The following is a 12780-nucleotide window of genomic DNA, read 5'->3' as shown; positions in this document are numbered from 1 at the left end:
GCGAGTCGCATCCCAGGAGAAGCTGTTACCTACTTATAAATGTATGTAGGTAGGCTTCTACCTGCTCACTCAACTCGCACGAACGAAAGAACGAACGCCGAGGTGCATTTGAACGCGTGAGCGAGGTTGATCACCGGATACACAATCCAGTTTACAGATTAATCCTATAATTAACTGGTTGAGCGCCTACTCGAGTAGTTTTACTACTCGTTGCGTCGAGGTGGGTAGGAGCCACGCCAAGAACCTGGGTCGTGTGGAGCCCTGTTTGCTCTTCCGCTGGGCGTAAGTCGTCTTGTCGGGGCGAGGCGAAAGGGCGCCCACGCACAAACCGCCCTCATTAGTATGGCTAGTTTGCGGCGTCCGAAACGCGATTTCATTACCTCGATGATATTCCGGATCCGCTATCGTGCGGCATCAGTCCGAATCTCGTCGTTCGTTCGAAAATACCCAGCAACTTTTTTCACGTTTAAATAATAATCTGCTCGCTGATGATTCGATTTTGTTTCAGGCAAATGTCATTTACCGATTTAGGGTGATTAGTTTTGCGGTTAATTAGCTAGCTTCCAAAATTTTTATTTTTGTTTTTTCCAACTATTTAGAATTAGTATTATGGATAGGTTTTTTGCAGTAAGGATAGTTATCGAAGTGTAATATCGACAGTGTTGCGGTATAATATCCCATTAACCATTAACATTTTTGCAGATCACTGATGTGATTACTAAAATATTTATTCAGACAGATAAAGCCAAAATGACCGTATATATTATAGACGGTCATTTATACTTTATTTATACGTGTCTGGTTTGGTTCCTTGCAATTTTTAACCGGTTATTCGAAACGAATTTATCTTTAATTACGTATTGCGAAAGATAAGAATGTAAGTGGAACTTTAGAGTCAAAAAGTAGACGGCAATTCATAGATTGCCTTTCACGAATGGCTTTAAATCCCTTAAACAACAGACAGGAATATTGTACACTTTTGTATCCGGTTCCTGCATTTTCAATTTCCTGCTCCAGAGATGCGGATACTGTACCTCATATAGTCGACTTTATGATGCTACAAGATAATCGGTTATTAGCAAAAAGTTGACTAAACTTGTTCACATACTGAACTTGTAAGCCGCTTGAGTAAAACAGCATCTTTCAAAATCCTAAGACCAATATATAATATTAAATTGAAAAAATTTGTAGAACTAATAGTTTTTTCTTTTTGTTTAAAAAAAAATAAAAATATTACTAAAACTGACTACTTACCAGCACCTCCAGTGACCTAACATCTCGATTGAATTGATTGCTTACCTGAAAATAAATAATTCATTTTCAACCCCTGCAATTTGTGCACAGCGGTAACATATTTTCATATTCAAGTGTAAACCGAATACACGATAAATCGAATATCAGGAACTAAATTGGTTACTACAATCTCATGGATGATAAAACCCCAAACGCCAAGTAAAATCTGTTTACCCTATACAGACTATGGTGTGCTTCCTTTCAGAAAACGAATCAAGTAAGATTCACAAAATAATAATTAACAATTCATAAATCGCATGATCTATTTACTTGGAATGCAAGCGGCAATATGACAATCAAAACATGCTTACAGTATTCTATATTTCTTAAACGAAGCGTTTACTCTTCGTCTGCTTTGAAATACGGTTGAATTCACGTTATGCGATTGGAAAACTCACGACCACAACTTCAGAGAGAAAGCGTAAATGCTAAGCCTCGAAGCTGTCTTGAAATTATATATCAAGATGATTCTAACGTCTTAAATTAAAAACAAGAATCACATAAAATTTTCACTCCTAGCGAAATGTTACCCGGAATCAAGAGGATAGCAGTTGTAAAAAGCCGGCTAGGCATTACGCAAAACTGTGAAAACAATGAAATAGTAACGTCTCTGTAACCGGCGGTGCATGGACTGCGTCCATTTCTCATGAAATAATACTATTACCCAATGTAACCTTAATCGTTTTCGCTAAGGTCGTCGTTCCATCGTCGCCACGACGTATAACAAGACCAGACGCAAAAGTACGTTCGTTACGCAACTTGTAACATTAAATTAACAAGCAGTATAAGTACGGAAAAAATATTCACGCAAAGATGCACGATGTTTGGCCAGTCCATAATTCAAGATAACGTGAGTATAGTGACAACGGAAGTGAAATGAAACAAATTTTCGCATCAATCGGGAATAGACCTTAATCAAAAACATAAAATAACAGTAAATTCCCGATTCATACTAAAAAATGATGTAAAAATTTCTCCCGGAATAGCTCGTTTTGAATTAGCACGAGTCAAGCTGGGTATAAGAAGGCACAATCGAGCCGAGGATACAGGACTGCATCTGAAACGGGTTTGTTATAATTATGACCACATTGCGTTGATTAACCCATGCGAATAGAGAGAGTAAAGCACGGTGCACAGCAACGTTTGCAAATTAGTTAGAAATTGCGTAGGCGGATATGTAGGCAGGCATTGCTGTACCTGCAGGTGCTCGTGGTGTACACGCACACACACACATATATACTGTACACACTCTAATTGTCAAAGCCAGACTACCCAGCTGGTATAACAGCCGCTACGGTTCCCAGCTGACAGTAAACTACCAGCACCAAACGTACCCAGTGCTTGCGCCCCGAGAGAGTGACTGCTGGCACCGTAATTGTTACAACGTCGGGAGGCTCATCTTTTTCTACCTTTTTGGCGAACAATTTACTCAGTGACTTCCAACACCGGGATTCCCTAAAGTTCCCCCTCACCGTAGCGTTTGCGTTACCTTTCGGTGTAACGCTGTGCGAAATTTTCGAAAATATATTTATACGACACCAAGGAATGAAAATCAGACCAACGGGTTGAACTCGAGTTGTAAACTCTTCGCCCTTTGCCGAACCCATGACGGGAGATCTCGGATCAGCATTCGTCGTTTTACAAGGCGCAACGTCGCCGATGCGTAACTTCTACAGAGAAATTGATTTCACCTCTCGTCTGAATGAATATTATTAAAGTGGCGCAAATACTGGTGAACTGCTTTCCTTACAACAAGGAAAAGATACCTCGACGGCGTACCAACGACGGGGTGGATGCAGTTTACAATTCAGATATATCTGATAAGATGCAATTGTAAACGTGGGTTAGCAAAAAAAAAAAACAATGAGAAATACAAAACAGCAGCACTAGACAAAATACGTTGAGAAACAGCATCGCGTTGCTAGCCTACAAATAGCAAGCCAAAGTATTCTCTCATTGCCTTGCGATAAAACCAAGAGAAGTTCAATGCTCAGGATTTTCAAGAAATGGGATTGTCTTTCTTTTAAGAGCGATAAGTGTATTGGTAAACAAATAAAGGTAGACGTAATGACCATTATTTCATAATGAGAACTATCGTAAGCTTTAAACAAGTACTATCTTAGCAAAGTGAGGAATCTATCTCTGAAATCTCTTAAGAATTTGAAATGAAAATAGTAATGCTATTGCGATACACTTCGCTTTCCCTGAAGTGTGAAATTCACTTTTCGTGCCTATGTGTCGAACAGTAAAAACGATGAAACATTCCAAAATTGTGGTCAGTGACTTGTGATATTTTCAAAAATGATGTCAGTTTTTGAGCGGCAGTCAACACAAAGAAATCACTTTAGAAAGTATGCTCATCTGTTCAACTTTTCCCCGATATCTTGAAACGGATTAAGTATACTGAATTTCTCGGATTCTTATATTTCTCTGACAGCGAAACACTCTGCTTGTCGTCAACCTTTCACGGTTCCCTGGCATGGCAAACATTCGCAAATGTAACACACATGCAGAAGGCGATTCTAAAGAACCACTACCATGTATGGGAAAAGTCATATTCAGGCAAACATGGATTCAGGTACCAATACTGGATGAGATGTTCAACACACGCACATATGCTGTGCCAGTGATGAATATCACTAAAAGATGTCTACAAGGAATTAGCTATATCTGTAATTCACGTGTCGTACTGTTGAATAGTTCTGAGTAACCACAAGATTAACAATAACCGTTTCGTGTATCTTCTTGGCAAGTTAAAAAACTCAAAAACGATTCATCTCATTTAACTACATAAAAGATGTTTCTGTGACTCGAGAAGAATTCGCAACGATCCTTCAGAGCTTCAGGTGCGAAAGCAGTATTTTTCTACTCATGTACACTTGAATAGCAGCTTTTCTTCGGGCGTTGTCGTTTTGAAACGTCAACGACTGTTACGTATTTCATTTCGTAGCATCTCGGGTCTCAGATTTTTACCAAAATATAAAAGCAGCCGTACGGTTACGGAGTAATTTCAATCCTCGAATGTAATTCCGTCAGGAGCTCGCAATTATGAGTTGAAAAATCAAAGAAGAAGGTAGACAGCCAAAGACGAGCGTATTAAAATTATTTTGCAGCCAAGCTGACAACGAGTGACAATCGCCTGCTGTTTCTACATCCCGGGTAAGAGTGGAGACTTGAAATTAAAAATAGAATGGCCTCGAGTCAGCTGTGTACACGAGCATAAAAACCTGGGAAACGATTCGAGCATAATTTCTTTGAATTATCAGCTCCTCGCTTGTTGAACAGAACAAATTCTATGACTGTCAAGCTTTTGTGATAGTTTTCAGCAGGAAGTTTCCAGAACGTTTCTGGTGCTTTGTTCAGCGGTAGAAAACGATCCCCGATGTTACCTCTTGTCGCAAGTACGCGCGCATATCCATTCCAGTCACATGCGTGTATAAACATGGCACGCAGGTGAAACCAACGTTTTAAGTATCAAACGAGGCTCTACTTACACAGTTATCATCGTTTGATACACTAATCGGCAGGGCTCGTTAGCCTGCAGGTTGCATTACTGTAATATACGGGTACAAGTAACAGATCAACAACCTGACATCACAAGAGAATATACAAAATACACAGCGCGTTTTACTCAGTTTTCAAGTTAAATTAAGGTTCTATGATTTTATTGGATCAAATGATGGAAGTAAACACGAGTTTGATCTGCAAATGTTGTTTATACCGTAAATCTCTCTTGAAATCGGCTTTACCAAGCCACGTGGTCACCGCCTGCACCAATACACGCGCAACTTTCACATGCAACGCTTAAAATCAGCTCAAGTAAAATTTATGCATGTATTGATCATACTACTAATACCCCTGCAGTTTCGTAAAGCTGAATAATCTGATATGGATACGTACATAATTATTATTTTTCACTGACTAAAAATACAAACTCGCTAATTGATTACGTAAAAATGTTTGTAACGGTAAGCCAGTCTCGATTTCAACGCAACGGTGCCGAATTTCACAGTACCAGCTGTAAATTTTGAAATTCTGTAAATATGGTGATTTTAACAAAATGGCCAGGTAATAAACGAAAGCGAATGAACATCGGGTGCATATAAGTATTATTGCACTGATTTCCAATTTAGTAATCAGGTCAGCATAATCGAGCCAATTTATTGAGCCCAATATCCCGACTAACATAAAGAAGTAGATGATTTAACGGCTACTTTATGACTGAAAGTTTCAAGTAAACTTCTTCGTAACTCCTATTTGCCTTCTGGTTTAAAATATGTTCCCAACTTATTTCGTTGATCTTTTCGCATCGTGTTAAATTTATATCTGGTTGCAAGAAAGGAAAAAAAAAAAAAAAATGTTGCAGTAAGTTACCAAAGATCATTTTCAATATTATGGAAAGAACGATATTTTCTAACATAGACTCAATATTCAAATCTAAGCACAGCTATGGCTGTGTAAAAGTATTCAAATAGTCCTTAATTACCGCAGAGGCATTAGTAAAGTACAGGTTAGGTTGTCAGTGGTATCTGAAAATTTAAAAACATACTGACTACTCAATCAGTTAACGGTGCGACGTTTGATCGGAGCCAAGGTAACGTTGAGCTTGATGCTGATAAATTAAATCACTTCGAGGCAAAGTTGGATGAATCGTTTATGATAGGTATTCGTGTGGAATGGGTAAAGACAGGTTAATGAAGAAACGCATATGAAAAAAGCCCGTTGAAGTTGTATAGATTTATCTTTTCTTTATTTCAGTGTATTTCATTTTATACTGGCTGAGAGAAGGATCTAGACGGTAAAGTAAGTAGAAAACACGAATGTAAAACAGTAACGAATAATTTCACCAACAGCAGGTGGCAGTCTATCTCTCTCTCTCTCGGTCGCGAGAGTACGTGACAAAACGTGGAACGCGTGTTTCTAGATCGCAGATACAAATTGGCATTGTTGGACCATCGTCGAAGTCGGGTGTTCAACGTCGCAGTCCGAATTCGTCCGGGGTCCGTTACTACGTGACTCGTCGAGCCCCAGACTTTCCGCTTCAAAACTCCAGTTACCATAATCGTATTTTGCTACACCATCGCATCGGCCAGCGCGAGGTTTCGCTTCAGAGAAGACATCGTATACTTAACCAAAGAGAGTGAAAGTGCAGACGTTACGTGAGCTCACTTATTCAGAAGCATGAGGTACAATATATGAATGGGAAGTGAAAAATATAAAAGTGACTGTCCGACGCACGAAATAAGGATTGATATCAGCGGAGGTAGCTGAGTTTTCGAAAGGATTATCCGTATTTTGAAGCAGACGCCCAGGCCTCTCTTAGCAAATATATAATACATAATAATAACTGGGACGAGAGCAGCTTGAAGTATTCATTCCGCAGTATCGATTGGACAAAATGTTCCAGGTTTGAAAGAAAATTCTCTCGTCACTCTCGCCCGAGCTGATAAATGAGATCCAAGGCCAAGTTAAAAATGCGATCATTGCGTTGGTGGAATTATTCAACATACGGGAAATGAATCTACCCTATATAAACACACACGTATATTCTAATAAATATATGAATTCATAAACGGGCATCGCTGTCCGTACATATACATATTTCACTTAACCTCTATACATGCTTAACGTTAGTAACATGATTTTCGGTACAACGAATAGAGATTGCAGACACATGTCTTCTCTATACACAAATTTTTACGATTTAGGCTATTTCGACATTCCTTAACACATACCGGTTCAAATATTTCACTCATTGCCACACACGTACACGTAAATGGATATAGCCTGACGCTTTACATCCACTACATCCACAGTCGCTGTTCACAAATCGCCGAGAATTCAAGCAACACGTTCTTCCGCACCTTTTTGATAATCCAATCTCAAACCTTGTTACATAACGAAGTTCGTACATGCATTCGTATGCAAAAGCTATGTTGATCCGCAGGAGTTCATTCGCGACACATTCGCACCAACGCTAAATCCACACTCGCGTACGTTATGCGCTAAATAAATACTTGTTATCCGCAATACACAATCAACTTGATGCTGCAGACTCGGTCGGTAAATGACGTTAATTAGCGGTACAGTTTAGACTAGGAGCGATATGTGGTCGTGATTGCAGGCCGATGAAATCCGATTCCAACCGAGAGGTGGTGTGGCGGATAATTATGCCGGGGTGGAAATCGACCGAACGGGTGATTCAATTATTCGTCTATGAAGTAAGTAGCGCACAGATTTAGTACAGAGCACGGGTCACTGCGAACGAGGTGAACAATTTGGATACAAATCAGGGCGCGAAGCGTACGAGAGTATCAATTTGGATTTCATGTAATAAGTTCAAAATTCACATATTCTGTTACTGTAACTTGTGACGAATGGCTCGTTGCTTGGCTCGTTTTAGGAAACGTCGTCGTTTCACCCGTGACATGTTGTTCGCCTCGAGATACGCTGGTACGATAGCAGATGTTGTTGGGATTGCAGGATAGAGTGAATACTTCACCAACAACCAAAAAATGAGAAATGGTTCAGATCGAAGAATATGAAGCGAATGAAACGCAACAGGACTCCAGGGTAGCGTTCAGTGGCGTAAAGACGCAACCAAAAAGACCATCGGTTTATAAAAATGTCAATGACGCTATAAGAATTAATGAACTGGAATAAATAGCGTAACAAGAGATCGGTGGGTTTCGATCGAGGGGCGGTGATGGTAAGAAAAGAGAGAAACTCCCTATAACGACAAGATCAACGACGCGAGATGAAATTTCGTTCGGTTTCCCAGAGATTGCTGGATACGGTCTTAAACGTGGATACATTCGCTCAAGACTGTATTCGTGGAAACGACGAGAAATAGATTATGAATGAAAAAATAATCGCAATCGTGGCGCAGAATTAAGGAGCGGTGAGAATAGGCGGATCAATGACACATGCGGAAGGCTTGAAAGTTGGGTAACACCGAGCAAAGCTGGAACAGGGTCGTTCTCAGTTTCTACGATACAGCAAGTTAGTCGACGAGATGGCTTCCTCCGGCGTTTCCACAAGTCCTTTCGCCGTGAACGAAGGCAAACCCATTTATAACCCACACGTAAAACCATTATCCTTACCCAAACACCGCGTCGACCCCTCTGCCCCCTTGTTCCTCACAAGCCCTCCCACCCTTGCACACAGAGGCAGACAGGCAGAGACATACTCACGCGCAATCACACAGCATACATATACAGATCTACATAATGTTTCGTTAGCGTTTTATCTTTTAGTTATTCGACATTTTTTTTTTCCTTTCTTTTATGCACATATAGACATTGTCGAACGATCAACGAGATCACTTAGTTAGTATCAAGAGGTGTTGATACGTCCCGAATAACGGATGCATTATCCGTAATTTCTCTTTGTTCTCAACTAAACGTAATACACGCACTGAAATAAAATTTCAACTCGCGATTTACACAAGCACGGCACGTACGGGTTACGTTCCCAGAAAAGCCGCTTTCCATCTTCTTCCCTTCCGATCGCGCGGTGCGTAAAGGTGTCCCATTGATCATCACCGCATGATATTGGAGACTCCGAATGCGGTACACAGGCAAATACTTGTTCTATGGACGGTCGTTTGGGAAGCAACCGAATCCAATACAATTCGGAGTAAGTGACGAGAACAAGTTCTTTGTCCTGGTCTATTCTGTAAATTAGACGTTCATTGTTTTCTCTTTTTTTGTCTCTCATCTCCTTGCTAAGAAAAATAATGAGTGATTCCATGCCTGCATATCGCATCTCGCGACGTGGCTGACACATCGGTCATTAGCACGACAAGTGGGACTCGTTTCCTTTCCTTTCCCTTCACTTCCATCTCTCGCCACCGCTTCTTCAACGACTGACTGACCGACCGACCTGAAGAGGTGGATACATATGCTGCCGGCTTATAGTCAGTGCACACAAGCAGTGGGGCTCATTGGGTCGGTAATCTCACACACGTTGCTGTTTCAGCATGAAAAACAACAATGAGGAGGATCGTAAGCTAGAGGATAGCTCGTCGCACTTTGCTATTTACGGTATCGTGCATACGTTACGTTACTATCGCACACTCTTCTTCGTCCCGGTGTACGTAATCAAGGAGTACGTAGGCAGACTGGCAGGTAGGTACTCGACGTAAACGAGATACGTGACTCGTTTGTAATCAGCTCACGTACTCGCACCGTTACGAGTTCCGTCTCTCTCTCTTTCTCCGCGCCTCAACTTTTTCCTTTTTGTTTTCTCCCGCTTTTACGTTCCCGCAGTCGTTTTGTGGATTATTCATTTCAATCATCGCCCGACGTCGTAATCGCGCGACGTAGACGATAACACGATAGGACAGTTCGGACACGGTGATAAAACGACGCAACGAACTTTTTGTGGTTCACCCGAACGGCGAGGGGCTTGCACGAGGCAAAAAACTCTCGTCAATCGCTTCGATCACGATCATCACTCACTAACTGAGTCCACCACTGATCACTCACTCCTCGGCCTGTAGGAGCGTGCGGAAGTCCTGCTGCAGCTTGGACTCGTGGTAGCTCCAAATGTCGCTCAGATCCTCGTCCGGGAAGGTGAACCCCGATTTGCAGTCATCGGGGACAGCCGTAGGGGGAGACGAGGAGTAGAACTTGATCTCGATATCGCGATGACCATTCAGCGAGGTCACAATCTCAGTCGACACCTCGAGTCCCTGGGACGTCCCGGGAGACGGAGCGGCGTTCCCGGTGCTCCAGCCCCTCCAAGAGGTCGCGTGTTTCGTCCGACTCGTCTCAGCAGGAGGTGCCCTGTCACCGATGACCCCGACACTTCGATTTGGGGTTATCTCGTCGCTGAAGAAACTTGTCGGATCGCTCCAGCTTCTCCTCAACGCGGCGTTCTCTCGCTCGTGGTAGAACGTCGATATCGAAGCCGACTCCTCGGGATACTCGTGCGCTTTTTCCACCTGCCCGTTGATCCCCTGCGACAAGAACAACGGCACGGAGGAGAAGTGAGGACTGTTGTAGTCTGTCGGCGGCGGCGGCGTCAAGTACGGCGAGTATCCGTTCTGGTCGACGTCCCAGATCAGACCCGAGGGATCGCAGTAGCGGCACTGGCACGATCCCGGCCCGTCAAAGACACCCTCCTTGCACCCCGTAACCTCGTTGACCCCGTCAACCACGTGGACGAACTGGTGACCCGTGTTCCTGTAGAACCTCGCCTCGCCGCCGGGTTGCTGAACGCGGCCGGACGGGACGGCGAGGACGTTTCGGTTGTTGTCGAGAACCTTGACGTGGTGCCGGTGGTATCGTTGCCTCGTGTCAACGATCTCCTGATTCGAATGGGGCCGCCCGGAAGAGTAACTTTCTCTGCTCGACGGCGGCCGACGATTACCACCAGGCGGCGGCGTCCGGTGGGATTCGAATCTCTCGTAGCAGACGGGCACGTAGGGCTTGAGCGTGACTATGCTAGACGTCTCGGAGACGCCCCCAGCTGGGAGCTCCTCGGATTTCGAAATCTCCGTCGTCACGTTCGGTGGTTTCCGATCCTTCTTTCTACGCTTCCTCGGCTTTATTATCCTCGGCAAACTGTTCTCCGAATTGTTCGATCCCGAACTCTCGTCGCTCGCGATACTCAGCGAGTCTATATTCGCCACGTTTCCTCCGTTCATCTCCTTACCAGATGACCCTTGACTCAAATTACCCGCCTTCTTCAACGGGTCTCCGCTACGCTGAAAACGCGGCGGTGCGCATCGCGATCCGTTCCCAAAATTCGTGTTGCTCCCTGCGACGTTGTTGTTGCTGCTGCAGTTGTTGTTGTTATTGCTGCTGTTGTTGTTGTTGTTGTTGTTGTTGTTGTTGTTGCCGTTGTTATTATTAATTGTCCCAACGTTACCGTTGTGTAATTTTCCCCAGGCGTTGAATCGACCCGACAAAATTAGCGGGGCCCCTTGAGTATGAATAGCGAGTCGTGAAAGTGGGTTTCGTTGATGCGGGTTTCCTTGGTCAGTCTCACTGATTAATTGTTGCTGCTGCTGCTGTTGTTGCTGCTGCTGCTGCTGCTGCTGCTGCTGCTGCTGCTGCTGCTGTTGTTGTTGTTGTTGTTGTTGTTGTTGTTGTTGTTGTTGTTGTTGTTGTTGTTGTTGTTGTTGTTGTTGTTGTTGTTGTTGTTGTTGTTGTTGTTGTTGTTGTTGTTGTTGTTGTTGTTGTTGTTGTTGCTGTTGTTGTTGTTGTTGTTGGGGGAGGGTGGGTGACAAGCGGTGGTTATTCCTCCGGGGAGAAGTTGTCATAGATATGAGGGGAGTGCCGGTCCAGCCACCCTGGGGAGAATACTGGACCTGAGACTGATCGGTGGGGTTTGATGAGCCGAATGTTTGTTGGGAGTAGCGAGGTTTGCCTCGACAAATTTGTTCCTGCTGCTTCTTGACACTCTTGTGAAGGGCAGGTCGAGCACTAGACGATATCAAACAGCTTCCGATGTAACGTTCCACCTCCAGGGCGCCCTGGGAGGTCGGGCTCATCTTACCCTCAAGATTACCGTGCCAATCTATGATTACGCCGTGATATTAAACGCGCGAAAACACCAATTTAACTCACACCAACGGTCTTCATAACGCCCGGATTTTAACACCGGTAAATGATTTATAAAAAAAAAAAAAAAGAAACGAAATAAGTTGCAAATGGAATCGCGATAAGATTCAAGATGAGCTCAAGTTACATGGCGCTCATTTCATGCAAGATCTTCGCTTATCCCATTTTATTCGTCAAATATTATAAACCACAAATGGTTCATTCCGGCCGCGGGATTTACTGCGCTCTATTTAACTGGGTCAACGAGAATCTGGTTCCACCTCGTTTTCACCGATTCAATCGTCGAGCTTTCGGCGGCGCCTCTGCCTCTCTCTCTCTCTTCTTTCGTCTCGCGATTCACAAGGTGCAATTCCGGATTTTGTTAGATCCCGTCTATAGCGGTAAGGATCAAGAACCAGACTGAGACCAGGTCGAGGACCGACCCAGTGACTGTCGAGGATGCCGAACGCTTTGAAACCTCCGCGAAACGACCTTGCGCAATGGCGTCCCGAACAACACTGAGGTTGGGAGAGTCGCGCGCGCCGACACCGTCTCTCTGCCCCGGGTATGAAGCCACCCCCACCATGGCACTGCCACCGCCACCTCCACATCGGCGCGTTTCAAATGCTCCCCACCAGCCAACCGACTTCGACTGCCGCCAAGCGCTACAAACTTTACTCTATGCAATGTACCTATAACACGGTCTTCTCTCCTTACCACCACAATTTACCGAGATTACGGTGTACCCGCGTGCGGGATACGCACGCACGTAGTTCGCTTGCGGGCATTTGTTCAGGTAGGCCCAAAAATTGTTAAGGCCCCGATTGGATTTGCTCTGGCACCACTTGCGATAACATTGTAGCAAACCATTTTCGTTGTCTGATCCCGGGTCTTATTGGATGTTAATTGCATTTCCGTGATGAGTTGATGTGACAGT

At 43.7% G+C, this 12780-nt stretch overlaps 2 protein-coding genes across 5 annotated transcripts in view; both read right to left on the bottom strand.

The window, feature by feature from the left end:
- Positions 1-12780, bottom strand: part of LOC107227623 (CCR4-NOT transcription complex subunit 6-like) — a 505041-nt gene that overhangs the window by 420720 nt on the left and 71541 nt on the right. The gene's annotated exons all lie outside the window — the stretch shown is intronic.
- LOC124294833 (transcription factor mef2A-like) lies at positions 6016-12385 on the bottom strand. Of its 2 annotated transcripts, XM_046742276.1 has the most exons (2): positions 11412-12385; positions 6016-11363 (listed from the first exon to the last, which is right to left on the bottom strand). In XM_046742276.1, the coding sequence occupies exons 1-2, from the start codon at positions 11792-11794 to the stop codon at positions 9779-9781; spliced, it is 1968 nt and encodes a 655-aa protein (XP_046598232.1). In that variant the 5' UTR covers positions 11795-12385; the 3' UTR covers positions 6016-9778. The 2 variants fall into 2 exon arrangements, with proteins under 2 accessions (XP_046598232.1, XP_046598226.1); XM_046742270.1 differs by having other exon boundaries at positions 6016-12385.

The sequence above is a fragment of the Neodiprion lecontei genome, chromosome 1 (assembly GCF_021901455.1).
Source record: "Neodiprion lecontei isolate iyNeoLeco1 chromosome 1, iyNeoLeco1.1, whole genome shotgun sequence".
Taxonomy (NCBI): Eukaryota; Metazoa; Arthropoda; class Insecta; order Hymenoptera; family Diprionidae; genus Neodiprion; species Neodiprion lecontei.
The sequence above is the reverse complement of the archived record's forward strand: the minus strand, read 5'-3'. Positions and strand labels throughout refer to the sequence as shown.

Coding starts and splice junctions, on each gene's coding strand:
- LOC124294833 (XM_046742270.1), bottom strand. CDS start 11,794: ATGAGCCCGACCTCCCAGGGCGCCCTGGAGGTGGAACGTTACATCGGA.